The sequence below is a fragment of the Heteronotia binoei genome, chromosome 12 (genome assembly GCF_032191835.1).
Source record: "Heteronotia binoei isolate CCM8104 ecotype False Entrance Well chromosome 12, APGP_CSIRO_Hbin_v1, whole genome shotgun sequence".
NCBI lineage: Eukaryota > Metazoa > Chordata > Lepidosauria > Squamata > Gekkonidae > Heteronotia > Heteronotia binoei.
Window position 1 is genome coordinate 43,535,066 of NC_083234.1, and position 17,892 is coordinate 43,552,957.

Below are 17,892 nucleotides of genomic sequence, written 5' to 3' on the forward strand. Positions count from 1 at the left end.
ATTCCTTATTTGATCTTGCAAATTCCAAATTTGTTTTTACTGTTCAGAACCTGATGTACTAATACAAACCACAGTCTTAGGAGGAGTGCTTTGATGAAGCAGATTAAGCAACACTATATTGACTTCTTGCAATTTCTTTTTCTAATCTTTCAGAACCAGGAGATTGAGGAGCTCACCAAGATCTGTGATGAGCTGATTGCCAAGCTAGGAAAGACTGACTGATCCATACTCTGTTGTCTAGCCCCATGCTTGGACTGCTTCCCGTTTGTCTGTCTGCATCTTCAAGCAAGCACCTTGTCTTATTTCCCAGAAATAATCTTCCCCTGCAGCAGAGAGAAAAGCACACATACATACACCTAGCTTCCAAACTGAGCAATTGCCATCTGCAAGATCCAGAGGCCTGGCCTATGTTTACTTCCAGCATTCTGCTGACACTGGCTAAATTTTTGCTGCTAACTTTTAGCTGGCAGCCCTGATGCCTTGTATTTGTCCAACTTGGTATAAGCAAGGCATGCATTAGAGATGTATTATTTGCTACTTTGTGTTGAAAACAGGCGCCCAGGGTATGGTAGGGATCCAGTCCACAGAAGATGCTGGATTGCTGCCTCAAGATCAGTAGCATGGCAAAAGAAGCATCACTGATGATGCCATTTTGGTTGGGGGGAATAGACCAGTATCAGGTGCAGCTTGTGCCCCATTTTTTGTTGCTGGAAATGTAGTGTGACAAAATGAAACAAGGCCAGCTCAAATGCAATAGTTTCAGCACACGGGATGAAACTCAGAATGGTTTCCATGGATGGATCACATGTGGGATCCAAGCTGAAGTTCATTAGCTCCTGGGAGGATAAGTCTTAAGGGGTCATGACCCAGCAACCAGGAAAAGAAATGCCTGACTCCATGCTAGTTCACATCAGTGCCGTGGCATAAGAATGAGACTGGTCAGAAAGAGCACATATTTCCCAGAATGCAGCTTCAATGCAGGGCCTTTCAAAGTAGAGAGCAAACATTAGAAGTTCAAAATTATGCAATGAAAATTTCTCTCCTTGGTTAATCCAAGATGTACCCTCATCTCTTTGGAAAGGAGCAAAAGACATGGAGGCCAGGCTCCTGCTTACATATATCTGCCATCCTCAAAAGTAGCTTTTCTTCAGTGTTCCCACAGAACCTAAAACAATGTCAGACCTAAAATATATTCCCAAAACCCCAGCCCCCTAAATGGGACAGGTAGATGGATGTCTAATTCCTTGGGGAATTTGTGCTGCTGCTGAAATTGTATAAAGTGCAGTTGAGGACTTCTGAGATGTACTTGTCAGCCCACAGAGTGGCATCAGTCAGACTCTCGTCTTTCTGAACTTATCCTAGAGTCTGTTATTGCCTTTTATTTTGGTCTGGTGCGGAATTGTGGAAGCACTTTGAATACTTCTGCAAGGAGATCTATTGTTGTCTGTTTTTGTGCCATGCTTGTATTGAAGTCTCACGTGGTCCAACTGTAGTCAGATTTCTTTCTTTTAACTTGGGATGCCTCCTTACCTTGCACAGACATGGCTTGTCTTGGTCTGGTGGGGTCTGCATACACTGACTTCTCTCAATGGTCATAACAAAACTGATGTTTCAAAGCCATGGGCTGTGCTACCTGTGATGGGTGTTCACTGGGTGGTGTGATTCTGCTGGTGCCTAAATTTCACACACAATCATCTTTACAATTTAGGTTCCTGAGAATTTCCCCCAGGCGTAATGGAGCCGTCTCTGTAATCTCCTGATAGAACTTCTGTTCCTCCTCTGTAATCTCCAGACATGTGTGAGCCATGGCTTCTGAATCACCCATGTGTTAACAAGCAGTGACCAGCTGGAGAAGAGAGTTCCTCTGAGTTACCAGATGACAAAGTGCATTGCCTTTGAGATTGGGAAAGGAGGGCTTTCTGGATGATGGGTTTAGTTTTAAAAGCAAGCTTGCTCAGAATCTATCTCCTTCCTAACAAAACTGGACACGTTCCTGTTGCGCTTTGCTCTCCACATTTTTTGCCTTCCTGTGTGTTGCTGCCCAGGCACCATCTGATCTCCTTACCGGGCCTGTCAACACCAGTGCAATTGAACCAGTGAACTGGGAAGAGCACGGAGAGGAAGGGCCTCTTAAAGCCTCTTGTTCTCTTGGAAGTGGCAGCCAACAAGTGGAACTGAATGTGGATGGAGACTTTGCTCTGTCTTTTAGCTTGGGTAGAACAGTCAGAGAATCTCTAGCAGTACAGGAGGCCGAGACCACCAGATTCAGTTCCTTTGTGATTATCTGAAGGGGGCAGTTTTTCTCTCAGATTATGGCCTAGTTGTTCAATATGTTTTTCCTGGGTATGTCCCATGGTTGGAGGGCTCTCTGCTTGTCCTAGGTATGCAGAGCACAGAGAGAAGGGACTTAGACCTCTCCCCTCACCATTGTCCTACCCTGAACCAGTCATCCACAATTTGCTGGGCTGGGAAATTAACATGTAGCCATATTAGAATATGCACAGCCCCCAAAATGGGAAATAATAACTCCCAGGATTCTTTCAGGTCACAAAAATGGTGTGTGGGTGGGTGGGGGACATGTAAGCCCCTTCTCCCTGAGCTCCACAGACCCAGTCTGTGATTGGACCTCTGTGCACCTGGGAAGCACAGAGTGTGTTTGACCTGAACCAGGAATGTACCCAGGGAAAATAAAACATGTGGTTAATCTCTGAGAGTTTAATTATGCCCCAAGTTACTGAAGGAATCTTCCTGCCTCCCTCCCTTTTAAAACATGAGTTCTAATGCAGTATATTGGATAAAAAACCTGTTGAGTAAGCTTGTTGCTGAGGGTCTGGTGACCCTCATAGCAGGATCTGTGGAGAAGGAACAGCAGCTCCAAACTCGATGTTACATCTGGCACAGTTGTCATGTGCAGTATTTTGCACAGGCAGAGCCCCGCAGCTGAGCAAATAGGACTCTCTCAGGCTATTTCAGCTCTGGAAAATGATCTGGGAGGGAAGGCCAAAGCCCCTCTTCCCCTACACTGCAGTTCCGAGCCAAATTGGTTCCTGGCACACTTGGGAACTTAGGTTCCCTGGTGTTACATTATTGCTGTGCAAAGATCAGAGTTGGGTCATGCAGGATGAAATGTATATTTTGTATCTGAGGGTTTGGAAAGAGCTCTGCTGCTAAGTTTGTGATATGAAAAATACTCCCATTACCTATGAAGTCACAATCCTTACCATCTGGAAATGTAACGTTGGTTACTTTTGCAGGTTACAAGTAAAAACCTTGAATAAGCATTCTTGATCTCTAAAGGAAGGAGGAAGGCAAGGCCTGTTCTTGAGGTACTTATTCTCCTCTACTGCCAAAGCCTCATGGTTTGATAGCATCTCTGTTTTCCTCTGGGTTCCAGTGGTTGCACTTTTCTTCGTTGTGTATGTGCGTGTGCACTGTGCCAAATGCTCTCTTGTTTTGTGTGCCTCTCAAGCATGCCACTGTAAATGTGGGCAAACAAGATTCCTAAGGAATGACATTATTAACTATAATATGGTTATTATAGTTTGTGCAGATATTACAAATGTGTGTATATATATATATATATATATAGATATAATGGCTAAAGTTCTATACTGTGGATGGTGTGTGTGATTTAAATTTGTGGATCTGTTGCACCTCATAAGCTCTTGTGTAGCAAGAGGGAAGCTATGCTATGCAGACTGACCAGTGGCTCAACGCCTGTAAACTCATCGTTATAGGAGCGCATAGCTTCTGCCCATCTTGCAGGAGATTTGAACAATGGCTGCTGCACCTGATAATGGAGTGGTTAAGGCAATACATAAGGCTCAGTAAGAATGTACCTGCACCAGCACTTAATTTGATTGTATGTTGCTTTCCTTGCTCAGCTGCCCCTATGGGATCAGTGTCAGGGTTCCGAACCTGAGTGGAGGTGCAGGATCTATTCTTTTGTTGTAATCATATTCTCAGCCCCTGCTCACCTGCAGGAGTGGCTTTGGCACTGGGCTGCCCCATGTTACCATGTTCCTGGTTTTTGAGCAACCAAGTACCTTGTAGCTGTTCCTGCCTCTTTAATCTGGTGGCAGCAGAAGCAGCATGTAGATCCAGCCGTATTCTCATTGGGTAGGAGGTATATAGGCTTATGATTCTCTTCCTGATGGGCATATTGATGCTTATGTTAAGGTCAACATGTTTCTGCCTGTGCCCTGATTTCAAAATCCAGAAAAATAATCAGTTCTAATGGAACATGCCGGAATCTACCATTGCATGTTGGTTGTAGGGACTCAAGAGGGACATACTGCATTTTGGAAATGGTATAAAGTGAAGACAGCCAATGCATTTGGCCTAACTAGACCCAGGTGAGGGTCCAGCAGACCTAGGTGTGTCAGTCCATCATAAACACAATGGCACGCCTTGTCCAGAATAAAAAATCCTGACCTGGTTTATTTTCTGACATCTCTACAACATCTGTAAAGTAAATCAGCAAGGCTGGAATTCCGGTCCTGAATAGAGGGGTTTTGCTGTTCTCTGGTTCCAAGCATGTCTTTCTCTGCAGTGAAATCTAAGCAGCTTTTTGCACAAAGGATCTTTTCTGTAAAAAGCCACTGTTCTTGCTTTCTGCCAATGTACTTTGTCTGTAACAGAGCCCCCCAAGAATTGTTAACCTCACTGTTTATCTGCTTGCCTGTACCATCCAGCAAAGGTTCTCTGACATCCAGGAGAGGAAACTCCTGTAGTTTGAGTCAGTTTGTACAGTTGGGTGTAAGTAACTTGCCGCATTCACACATTTGATATATATGATGATTTCCCTTTTCTATGTCAAGTAAATATTTGTAAGAGTTATACTCACACAAATTGAATTACTATAATTATTACTAATATATTTTTTCCATGTTCCATTGCCTGAATAAAAATGTGTTTTCAACTTGGGGGTGACTTTTCTTTTACTGGTAGAGTTTGTTTTCCAATGAGGGTGCATGTAGATCACCAGTTTTTTATTGTTGTTCTACCTTCTTCTTATTCACCTGTAAGCAAGGTCAGACCAGGCAATGAAATCCCTTTCTAAATTTTTTGCAACCTGGGCCTTTTTCTGGGATGTCTGTTTTGCTAGTGCTGGTCAGTGGATGGCGCAAGAGGGCCAGTTTTGGCTGCCTAGGGTGTGGAGCCCATGTGTTGAGATGTTTGGTCAGTAGGTTGGATCCAACCAGCTTTTATGCTGGTAAAAAATGAATAAAGTGGCCTCTGATCACCCTGGAGACTATGTTGAGGGTTTGCAGGTACTTAAGCCATGCAGGATGGGGGCTGTAGTAGAGGGTGAGATTCAGTGAAAAAGCTGACTTTTCACCCAGCGCAAAACATTTGTTGCTAAATGGAGGCCTGACAGTTGGAAGTCCTGTGCCAGAGTGGCCTTTGTAATGGATTGTTGTTACCTTTCTTTTAGAGAGTTTCAGCTGTTTGGTGGCAAAACCCATGGAGAAGAGGTGAGGCATTTGCAAGACTGCACAGTGCAGGGCCTGGTACAAAACTTAACAGGAATCACTACTGTGAAATTTCCTTCCCAAAATGTTTATTTCAAAGTTGTGAGCCAAAGAGTTCTGCGACTTGAGGGTGGGGGTTCTCTGTGAAACATGTCTGCAGAAATGTTTTGGGATTTTGTAGTTTTTAGATTGAATACATTTTCTGCATACTAAGTATAATTTAATTTATTGGCACTCTAAAAGTGAATCTGTATCTCTCTGTTTGTCCAGTTCACCAATCCCTGTGGCTGATGATTCTTGTTTTTACCAAGTAGCTTGATGCAGGGAACAGTTTGTATACCTATTCCGTCTGTTAAATGCCGGAGACTGAGTTATTATAATGACAACATATGGTGGCTAATCTGTCTGCACTGGCCCTGGTTACATTATCTAAGGAGGTAATTTCTAGTCATAGAGGAGCTTACGTAGCAAGAAGGTGAACCCAAACGGTGATGAGATTCACTAAAGGATTGTTGTGAATCTCTTTTCTAAAAGACCATATTTATTACTTCATTAGAAAGAGTTTACATTTATTTCCTTTAAAAGGCAAAAGGGGAGGGATGGTGGCTCAGTGGCAGAGCATCTGCTTGGAAAGCAGAAGGTCCCAGGTTCAATCCCCGGCATCTCCAACTAAAAAGGGTCCAGGCAAATAGGCGTGACAAACCTCAGCTTGAGACCCTGGAGAGCCACTGCCAGTCTGAGGAGACAATACTGACTTTGATGGACCAAGAGTCTGATTCAGTATAAGGCAGCTTCATATGTTCAATCTTTTCAATCTAGCCCCAGAACTTCAGTGATAAAGTATGTATTGTCATATATGAGATTTACTACCAGAGCATAAACACCACACATATTGCTGTCTTCCATATAGGCAAACAAAAGATACTTAGTGTGTTGCTGATACCACACAAGCAGGCTTCAGATTCATCAGAAGGTCACAAGAGCGCAGCTTCTGAACCTTTCTTCCTCCCCACCTACCTTGTCCATCGAATAGTAGATGCAGCTGCATAACAATGGCTTAGGAGAACGGGCAGCCAGCTCCCAGGGGCTTTGCCACACCCCCAGCAGTCCTCATTAACCCCTGGAGAAGTCTGCAGCACCCTTTCTCCACTTCTTATGTGATTTTGGGCAGCAGGTGGCTTGCTGGCCTTTTGACTGGGGTTGGGGGTGGCGCAGGAGACCCCCAGGCGAGCAAGGCCTGCTTGGGCTGGCTGGATCTCTCCTTTTTTGCATCGGGTTGCTTTTGGCTGGGGGGGGGATATGCTAATGAGCTCCACCTATTTTTCTACAAAATGACCCCTGCATACAAGACACCCTTGGTTGGCACCCTTTACCTGGAAGAGATGATGCAAAACTGAACATTTTCTCCTGTGGACTGAGCATCTTGACTATTCTGTGTAATGTGAGAACGGTGGTACTTCTGGGTTTGGGGGACTTTGGTTGGCCTTGTGCACATGTGTAGTAGCTGCCTGAGCGATCCCTAGCAATGGTTTCAAGAACTGAATTCAAGCTTCTAGATTTTATTGTTTTCTTGCATCTTCTGTGGTTCAGCCATTGAGGTCTGGGATAATATCTGAGAGCTCAAAGTTGGCATCTGTCAGAGATGGGAATGGATGCTCTGTATTCTTGGTGCTTGGGGGGGGCACAGTGGGAGGGCTTCTAGTGTCCTGGCCCCACTGATGGACCTCCTGATGGCACCTGGTTTCTTTGGCCACTGTGTGACACACAGCGTTGGACTGGATGGGCCATTGGCCTGATCCAACATGGCTTCTCTTATGTTCTTATGACATGGTGACACTTGGAGAGTTTCTGTTTCATTTGACAGATCTCATGCCCCCTCTACTTATCTCTGGTGTGGAAATGTCCTCTTTCCCATGTATGTCCGTAATGTATTTATTACAAGCTGTGAAGAATTGTAGAGGAAGAGGAATGACTCATAAATCCTTCCCCCTACATTGACTGCTTTCACATGTGTTGGATAATGGACTTTCAATGCACTTTAGCAGCCATTTGCAATACAGGTTTCCTGTGGAAAATCCAGTTGCAAATGATTGCTAAAGTGCACTGAAAGTGCATTATCCAATGTGTGTGAAAACCAGCCATAGTCTTACTTTTATAGGACCCTAAATGCTCTCTTGAGGCCCCCCTTAACTGCTGTCAATTATTATCTTCTGTGTCATACTCTGTCCTCATCAGACTAGGGGGCAGTTGGTTAATTTATATTTAGTTTTCTGCATACCTGAAAAAGGTCCTCCCGAGTATGTAGAAATCTCAACTTGACTGTAGGTAACCTGCTCTGCTGTTTTTGTGATTGATGCAAGCAACTACGTAATTTACTATTCAGTATAGTGATGCTTGTATTTGTGATTGCCTTCTATTTCCTCTTGCAGAAACAGAGAAAATATTGAGAGTTGGGAAACTGGGTGGTTTTAAAACTTCAGAGTGACTGATGAACTGTGCAAGACAACTTGCCCCTTTATTTCTGGATTCTGGCACTGGGCTGTACTTGCCCTAGAGAAGGGAGCTAAACCCCTAAAAGTTCAAATTGAATCTTGGGACTCCTGTCCCGCAGAGATCCAAAACTCTGAAAATTCTTCATGCCAACATGTGTCATGTTGGAATGAGACTTCTTCTATGTCAACGTGTCACATCTTTAGGACAAGGCCAAGTTGTACTAGGACTATGGAGAATTTTAGGAGACATGAATAAGCAACAATTTGTGTATCCAAACATCTTGCTCACTTAAACTAATAATATTTACAACTGTTTTCCCTCAGAGCATGAATCGCCTCCCTTCCTTTATACCTCATCATCAGCAGAACTCAAAAGTGCAGATGTGAGCATTCCCATGCAGCTGTTCTCCCAGAGGGCAGACAAGCACACCACCTCCCTGGCCACTTGAGGGCTCTGTTCATTTGAGCACGCACACTCTCTAAATACAGAAAGAAGAACACAGCAGAATAGAAAGCAGATCTACAGACAAAAATGAGATGTGCCATTTTTAAATGCGGTTCTCAGCAGACCTGTAGCTATGGGGTGCGGCCTGTGGGGGCCCTGCCCCCAACTTCCTGGCAGGGCCCCTTCACTCAAGACCCCCAAACTTCCCTTCCTGCTGCCTCCACTGCCACCTGGAAGGTGGGCAGGCAGATTGTGAGAGGTTAGTCCTGCCTGCCTACAAATGCCCCTGCACAGGCCATGATGGCTAGTGGGCAGGTAGCTGGCTGGGGAAAGACAAGGTGTGCTGCTGCAGCTTGGGGAGGGGTGCAGAGCTGGGGGTGTCTGAAGCACAGCAGCCGGGCTTCTTCTTGGCTCTGGGATTCAGAAAGAGAGCCGCATCCCCCAACAGCGTGAAGCTTTGCAAGTCCCAGACTCAGCATCAAGGTTTGCCTGGCTGCCCACGTGTCTCGTCTCTAAGCAAGCTGAGTCTCCCTTTCCCCGCAACCCCCGTGATGCTCAAGCATGGCTTGGGAAGGCAGCCCCTTCAGCTGACTGGTTGCAGAGTTTGCATAAAAAGCAGCAAGAGAGGAAGAGGAGGAGGTGAGATGGGCTGCAGGCGGTAGAGGAGGAGTGCCCAACCCAGGCTGCACTAGATGTGCAGGTGAGAGGGAGCTGGTCTGCAGCCACCAGCCTCAGTCACTTCTCCTGGCACTGGAGCAGGAAAGAGGAGCAAAAGTTGCAGTGAAATTACCTCTTTTGGGCCTTTTTTCTCCCTGTTCAGAGACCGAGGAGTGGGGAGAGATGGCACTTTGGAAAGTTAGGAAGACCCACCTGTTCCCTGCTGATGCCAAGGACAGCCTGGCAGAAACCAGACAGACAGCATCAGCACACAGCTCCCGGGGAAAGAATTAAATTAATTAAAGTGCTCCCCGAGAAATTTAAATGCCCCTCAAGATTTGAAATCCTGGCTACAGGCCTGGTTCTCAGTCTGCAAGTACTTTTGGGCTCTGTTTCTGTTCTGTTCTAGAACAATCCCATCTATTCACTCATCCACCCCTGAGTTCTGTGTCTTTAACAGCTCCATGTCTTGCAGATATGGGCAGGTGAATGTACTTACTTCCATATGAAAGACTTTAGATTTCTACAGATCAAGCTGCTGTTAAAGGCACAGGAACAAGTCAACCCATTTTTTTCCCTGTCAGTTGGCTGGGGGAATGGTGGTACTTCTGGGTTGGGGGACATCTGGTGTATCCTGAGCTCGGCACTCCTCTTCTACCGCCTGCAGCCCATCTCACCTCCTCTTCCTCTATCGCTGCTTTTTATGCAACGTACATGTCATACTCACCCCCCTGCTGCTCCCTCATTCCTCCCACTGCCTTCAGATTCTAGGCATGCAATAGCCTTGGCTCTAGTCCGGCCATTTTGCTAGGCCAGAACCAGAGGACTTGCTGTTGTTTAGCAACACGCCTGGCCTGGAAAGAATCTACAAGAGAGGGATGCAAAGATGTGCGGGGAATTTATTGTGCCCAAACTATGAATAGTCAAAATTCCAGTGTGTTATGGGCTACAAAGTCCATTTCCAGTATTACTATTATCTTTTCCAGCTGCCCCTTCAACAGCACAATGACAAGCTGAAACTGTGGCCCACAAAGCTTCAAGCAAAACACAGATTATTCTCTGGAAGAGAAGCCAACAGCAAGATTTCCAGGTTCTATAAATAGATCTGTAATGTGTGTGTGTGTGTGTGTGATCTCTTCCCATCTGACTGCCACAGAAAAAATGTTTCAGATCTAGACCTTCTGTCAGTCACAAGGTTACAAAAGATGTTCCAGTTATTTTTTTTTAAATTATGGAATATTACAGTTAACTAGAGGGAAGGAGGGGAGAAACAGGAAGAGATGCAAGTGTTATTTTTTGAGAAAACTCTGGTAAAACTGCCAATTCTCACATATACGGATAAAAATGGGAAATGAAACTCCATTAAAAATGAACTCGAGTTGGGATGGCCCTTGAGAGGGCAGAATATAAATTTTGTAAAAAATTTCTTCCTTGAACAGACCCTTCCATGCCTGGCTACACATTGGGGGTGGGGAGAAGATGCACAGGCTGAGGATTACAGCTTCAGCAGACCTAAATGGTAAAACTATTCCTGTCAGCATTTTGGCATCTCAGATTTCTAGGCACCACCCCCATTTGTCCAGGAATTTCCCAAGCCAGTTGGCAACCCTAGTGCAGAAAATTTGTGATGGGAGAGCATTCCAACAAGAATGCCCATCCCTACCATACAACTGCATAATGAAAAGAGACAATCCAGGCAATGGTTTACCATTAATTCTACTGAATCTATAAACTAGGACTTAGGTATCATTATTATTAGATCTAAGGGCTACATATTATTATAACCATAAAAGCAACAAATCTAGGCCACATGGAGGTCAGGGTTTCTGCTGACTCAGGGGACTGCTCAGATATGCAGAAAAAATATGACTTTGCAAATTAACTATAAAATACAGCTATCCCATAGCCTGGAACTGCACAAACTCCAGGAGGCCTGAAATAATGAGAGCAGTTGATAGTTGAAGGAGAAAAGAAAGCAATGAGGAAGTTGCTCTTTTAAGAGCATACAGTATCCTGGAGGGAGAGATCTGTGTTGGGAATAATTATTTTCCAATTATAGTTCAGCCTCCAACCTGACTAAAAAGTTCAAACACTATAAACCCCCCTCCAAGCACTATCCCCAGAACTGAAAGTGCAAAGCAAATTAAATAAGGTGTTTCTAATAGAAATACGGTGTTTCTACTTCTTTAGTTTACCCTATATCTTCATGCTGACTTGAACCCAGCTGGCAGCATAAGGTTGTCAGGACTGACTCAGAAAATATCTGGGACTTTGGGGAGAGGAGCCATCACATTTAAAGGGGCCACATTCCTTTTAAATGTCTTCTTTCCATTGGAAATAATGGAGGATGGGGGCACCTTGTTTTGGAACTCATAGAATTGGACGCCCTGGTACAATCTTTTTAAAACTTGGGGTTGGTTTGTTTTTTTGAGAAGCACCCAATGTTATGCTAAAAAGTTGATGCCTCTACCTCAAAAAATAGCCCCTCCAAGGGATGTCAGCCTCCAGGTGGGACAGGTAATCTCCAGATTTTGCAGAGAGCAGCTCCCCTGGAGAAAATGCTTTGGAGTGTGGACTCTATGACATTGTACACACTGAACTTCCTGTCCTAACCAGGCTCTATCCCCAGATCTCCAGGAGTTTTCCAACTTGGATCTGGGAACCCACAGATCAATTCTCTATTATACCCTATGGGGACCAGTCTCCATAGGTTATAATGGAGGGCTCAGCAGACCTAGCGGCCTTGTGGCACAGAGTAGTAAAGCAGCAGTACTGCAGTATTATGGTCTGAACTCTGCTCACAACCTGAGTTCGATTCTGGCGGAAGCTGGATTCAGGTAGCCAGCCCAAGGTTGACTCAGCCTTCCATCCTTCCAAGGTCGGTAAAATGAGTACCCAGCTTGCTGGGGGGAAAGTGTAAAAGACTGGGGAAGGCAATGGCAAACCACCCCGTAAAAAGTCTGCCGTGAAAATGTTGTGAAAGCAACGTCACCCCAGAGTTGGAAACGACTGGTGCTTGTACAGGGGACCTTTCCTTTCCTTTTCTAGCAGACCTCCCCCCCCCCCCCCCCCCGCTCCCAGCTTGCTGATAACCCTGAAGTGGGGAGGGGGGCCTCCAAACCAGGGGATACCCTGCCCCCAACTGGGGATTGGCAACCATGGGCAGCATGACAAGATCTACCGCTAGGAAGGTGTAAAAATGGCTAGCCTCAGACAGCCACATGGTAGTGACATTTGCTGGGTGACCTTGAGCTAGTCCTGGACTCTATCTCAGAGCCAGTTTGATGTAGTGGTTAGGAGTGATGGACTCTAATCTGGAGAACTGGGTTTGATTCCCCACTGCTCCACATGAAGCCAGCTAGGTAATCTTGGGTCAGTCATAGCTCTCTCAGCACTACCTATTGCACAGGGTGTCCGCTGTGAGGAGAGGAAAGGAAAGGAGATTGTAAGCCACTCTGATTGAAGGCTGGGGTATAAATCCAGCTATTCTTCCTCCTTTTCCTAACCTCTCTCAGCATTGTTGTGACAATAAAATGGATGAGGGGAGAATCACATACATAGCCCTGAATTTTGAATTGCTAGCTCCAGTTTGAGAAATACCTGGAGATTTGGGGGATGGAACCTGAGGAGGGTGTGGTTTGGGGGAGGGGCTTCAATGGCATATATATAATGCTATAGTAGAGTCTACTTTCCAAGACAGCCATTTTCTCAGGTGAACTGATCTCTGTTGCTTGGAGATCAGTTGTAATGTTGGGAGATCTTTAGCCACCATCTGGAGATTGGCAACCCTACCTGAACTCATCAGAGGAAGGTTGAGATAAGAGTATAATTGTTTCACATATCTTTCAGAGCTTTCACATATCATCATATTGTTGTTCTAACAATGGTCTTTAAGGTGGGTCAGTATGATTTTCCAAGAGCAGACAAGGGAACTGAAGCAGACAGATAATGGCTTGTCTAAGGCTGGCTGGTGAATTCATGGCATAGTTGATGTTTGAACTGTGAGGCACCTGCTTCCTAACTCATACTGCTGCCAGTCCATGTTAAAACATGGCCAGTTTGGTGTAGTGGTTAAGAGTGCAGACTCTTATCCAGGAGAATGGGGTTTGATTTCCCATTCCTCCACTTGCAGCTGCTGGAATGGCCTTGGGTCAGCCATAGCTCCTGCAGAGCTGTCCTTGAATGGACAGCTGCTGTGAAAGCCCACTCAGCCCCACCTACTGTGTGTATTGTGGGGGAGGAAGGTAAAGGAGATTGTAAACTGAGACTCTGAGATTCAGAGTGAAGGGCGGGGTATAGATCCAATATCTTCTATCTTCTTCATCTATTGTCTGGCTTTTTTTTCTATTTTATGGCCTGTATCTCACCTGTTTTGGTTTTTAATTACTTCCTCTTAAGATTTTGCTATCTGCTTTTATGCTTTCATTGGAAGCATTGGTGGTTTTATGACTGTTAGAGTGGGATGGTTTTATTGTGGCAAAATTAGTGTTACTGAGCTGTGTTACCATTTTATTGAATTTATCTTTACCTTTTTTATTGTTAGTTTATTTGAAGAGTTTAGAGAAACTGCATGCATATCTTCTCAAAAAATAATCCAGGCACTGAATCTGGTTTTGCTGAAAATGAAAAGTAGCTATGAGTGAGTAGAATCTTAATATGCCTCTACACCCTGTGGCACAGGTCCCCAAACATTTTGAGTCTGCAGGCCCCTTTGGAATTCTGCCACATGAAGCTGGGCGCAGCTACAAAATGGCTGCTGCAGGAGGCAGAGCCAGCCACAAAATGTCAGGGAATTACAGTAGTTGATAACTCTAACAGTAACTCCCTGTGAGAAAGGTGGACTATAAATAACATGTACATAAACTCCAACATTTCAGGCAGAAACTCTGCTTGTCAGGACCTCTTTTTTAAATGAACATATTGTTCAAAAATCTTTTCTTGCTTACGCAGAGCTTACTTTTAGTCATGCAGTGCTATGGTGGCAGATGTTTCCAAAGAAATGTTTTCAGAACTCTGCAAAGTCAATCAAATCTCCAATGGCCAGTCAGAAGTTCCACCTGGCCCTGCCCACTTTCTAAAAACATTTGGCAGGAGCCATGATAGTCACAGGCATCACGGTAGGGACCTGGGCTCTACACTGCTGGATGGTTTCTTCCAGCAGGAACACAAATTACCAGGGAGACTATAGAACCTTGCTATACCCCGCAGGACAAGGCTTAGACTAAGAGCAGATCAGCAGTCATCCATAGCTACCTTCTGCAAATAATCTTTCAAGTAGGAGCAGAACTGTTGCACACAACCTTGTGCTCATGTTTCCTTGGCCAGTCTATGAGGGAACAACGTGGGTCATAGAGTCTCTGAGCCCAGAACTTCAGGAGTTTTAGTTTATCAATAAACCAGGAAGAACCACAACAAACAAGTCTCTCTGTACCAGCATGTTTATTCATTCTTTGTGTTCATGTTCTTCAAAGAAATCAAGTACATTACAGTAGGTTTTATACATTTCTGATCGTGTGTTCTGTGTGGTGCCATTAATGATAATTGGTTAATTTAACATGCTATCATTACCTTGCTTCTTCCCTATTGGGTGATATTCTCTCCAAGATACATGAGATGAGGCCAAAAATGCTGGATTAACAACTTTTCCAAAGCTGCACTCTAAGCTAAGTGCAGTGGCTATTCTCAAGGACAAAAATAAATTTGCTTACAGGTTCAGAGGCTTGTAGCCATGGAGATGGGAAGTCTTATTATTGGGATGATTCTTCCCCTTTCTCAAAGTAGTGTTGTCATCTCAACCAATGTCTGCTTTTGTAATGTGGAAATTTATAGGAAGTGCTTGCCTGGCATCTAAGATAGAGGCTCTATCATTTTGAGAACACTTGGATGTCTCTTAATATGATTGTATTTCTTAATACAAAGTAAAGCTCTTTAGTATAGAATATAGCTCTGAGTCTTAATCAATATATGTATATATTTCCATACTTAAATATGATTATCTGTGCTGAGCATAGCTTGTTTGGTCTCTGCAGCAATAACTATGCAAGCTTCAAGTTCAAACTGTGCAAGCTTCAGGTTCACACAGGCTGACTCATTCATCAGAACTACTGTGGAACAATGCCCCTTCCCCCATTCCTTTTGAGTTTTTTTGAACATTGTTTAAAGCAGTGCACAATTTCACTCAATAGGTCTGTGCTGGAGTATTTATATCAGTGGTGTTCTTGCAGCTCTCTTGGAATCCCACTCTGAGGTTTTGGTGCCAGCCAGTCCAGGGGGAAATGTCAGTATCACTGCAATAAAATCCTCAAAACCAAAGGTTCATTCTCATTTGTCAAATTCTTAGCATCAACACCACTGAATGCTGGGAAGAATCTTGTGTCTTCCTCTTATCTTTACAAACAGGCCTAAATCATTTTCCTTTGTTATACATTCAGTAGGTCTTTCAGCAGCTCCCTACACTTTCAGACAAAATGCCCAGATATTTAAAAGTGTTCACTTTTTGTATATCTTGCATGTTTTTATCAATAAAAATTTTAAAATTATAAAGTGTTCACTTTCTCATGCTTTTGACCATCAGGTTTCTAGTTATGAACAGAAGTTTCCTTTTCAACCTCAGTACTCTTCCCATAATTAAGTTTGAGAAAATCACTTTGGCAGAGCAAGCGGAATGTTTTCAATTATCTCAGTGCAAAGGTGTAGAAGGTAACAGAGCCATGACCTCTGCCGGTGTAGCAGTGATACATACCTGCTTGCTGAAAGGGAACATGACATCCCCCCCCCACCCCAGATTCCTTAGCCTACTCATCAGATACTTCCTGGAAAAATCACATGAGTTAAGCAATTCTGCATAATTTTCCATGCTTATGCTGAATGGAATCACTAGCCCCCCCAAAAAAGGTCTAGGCATGTACATTACATTGGGATTAGGTCAAAGGACTTTTCATCTGAAATGAAGCAAAGGCACATAAGCAGTCCTGAATATTTTGGCTTTACAGACACATGAGAATGTCCCAGATAACACTTTATGTATTTGCCACAAACATTATTACAGCCCCCATGTGGGGATAACAGTGGCCCATACAGATTACAGACATAATGCTTGTGACAAAGTGCTTTATGCGCTTTTTTGGCAGAAAAAGCCCAGCAGGAACTTGTTTGCATATTAAGCCACACCCCCTTCTGCCAAGCCAGCCAGGACTGCGTTCCTGTGCGTTCCTGCTAAAAAACAAAACAAAACAAAACAAAACAAAAAAAACAAAAACCTGGCTTTATGTAAATAATCTCCAAAACCCATTATGGCATTGGTCCCTCATATCTGCAGGACAGCTTCTGTTCCTGTGCTACTCCACAACACCTTCACTTATCTCAGCAGGCCCTTCTGCAAGTGCCACCCACAAATAGACAAAATTGACAACCGTACCTGTGTATTCTCTGTTGTGGACCTTGCTTCATGGAATGGGCTGCCTGACAAGGTGAGGAATAGGGTTGCTAGGTCTGACTCAGAAAATATCTGGGGACTTTGTGGGTGGAGCCAGGAGCAAGGTTGTGACAAGTATGAATGAATTCTGAAGGGAGTTCTGGCCATCATATTTAAAGGGACCATGCATCTTTAAAATGCCTTCCTTTCATTGGAAATAATGAAGGATGGGGCACCTTCTTTTGGGGCTCATAGAATTGGACCCCCTGATCCAATCATTTTGAAACTTGTGGAGGGGGGTTAGGAGAGGCACCAGACACTATGCTGAAAATTTGGTGCATCTACCGCAAAAAAAACCAACCAATTCTCCATTATACCCTATGGGGACCAGTCTCCATAGGTTATAATGGAGACCCCAGCAGACATTTAACTACCCCCCATGCTTTCTGATGACCCTGAAGCAGGGGGAGGACCTCCAAACTGGGGGATCCTCTGCCCCCAAGTGGGGATTGGCAACCCTAGCTAGGAAAGCTCCCATTCTCCTGGATTTCTGCAAATTATGCAAAATTGAATTATTCAAAAGGGCTTATATGCACAGGCAGGGCTTTCTGTAGAAAAAGCCCAGCAGGAACTCATTTGCCTATTAGGCCACATCTGATGCCAAGCGAGCTGGAACTGTGTTCCTATGCGTTCCTGCTCAACAAAAGCCCTGTGGACAAGTAATATAACTGTACAGTATTGTAATGGTTCAGAAAGTTTCACTGGGTAAAGAGGTAAGGACTATGGCCTATCCTGCTATATTGCTGCCTATCATTGTTAAGTATGCTTTGAGTATATAGTTACTACACCATTTAATGTGTCATGTTTAAATGCTTAAGAGATTTATTTCAGATTTGTTCTGCTATTATAGATTTCTTCTGTTTTCAGATTTCTATTGCCCTGTTCATTGGATGCCCCATCCTGTTGACTCTATTTGATTTAAATTATGCAATCTGCCTTGAGTCTCAGTGAGAAACGTAGATTATAAAGAACATAAATCACCTGATTTCTGAGTCCATGCTGGAACTTAGAGACAGTATCTCTCTCTGAATTGCAATCTGCCTGCTCAGTTTTAGCTACCAGGTTTAAAGTGCAAAATTGGCCAGAATGTACATTTATTCCTTTGCCTTGTATTCCACATTTTTTCATGCCATCTTAATATGAGACACTAAAAATGCCTTTGACTTATGCATTTGCACTGTAAATGAAAATTCTTAGTGTGGGAAAATACACATTACCAATTTCACATGAATGACCAATTTAAATACAGATTTGCACCTTCTTCTGCCCCCTGGGACAACAGTATTTAATCCATTTATACATTGCCAGTGTGGACCCAAAGTGTCTTATATTGTTCTCCTCTTCTCTATT

At 44.0% G+C, this 17,892-nt stretch overlaps 1 protein-coding gene across 1 annotated transcript in view; it reads left to right on the plus strand.

Moving 5' to 3' along the window:
* TACC1 (transforming acidic coiled-coil containing protein 1) overlaps positions 1-4,921 on the plus strand; it is a 71,774-nt gene extending 66,853 nt beyond the window's left edge. Inside the window, exon 13 of the mRNA XM_060251741.1 lies at positions 154-4,921. Coding sequence (XP_060107724.1) covers positions 154-222 — 69 coding nt within the window. The 3' untranslated portion in view covers positions 223-4,921. The remainder of the gene's footprint in view (positions 1-153) is intronic.
* Positions 4,922-17,892: the final 12,971 nt, after the last annotated feature.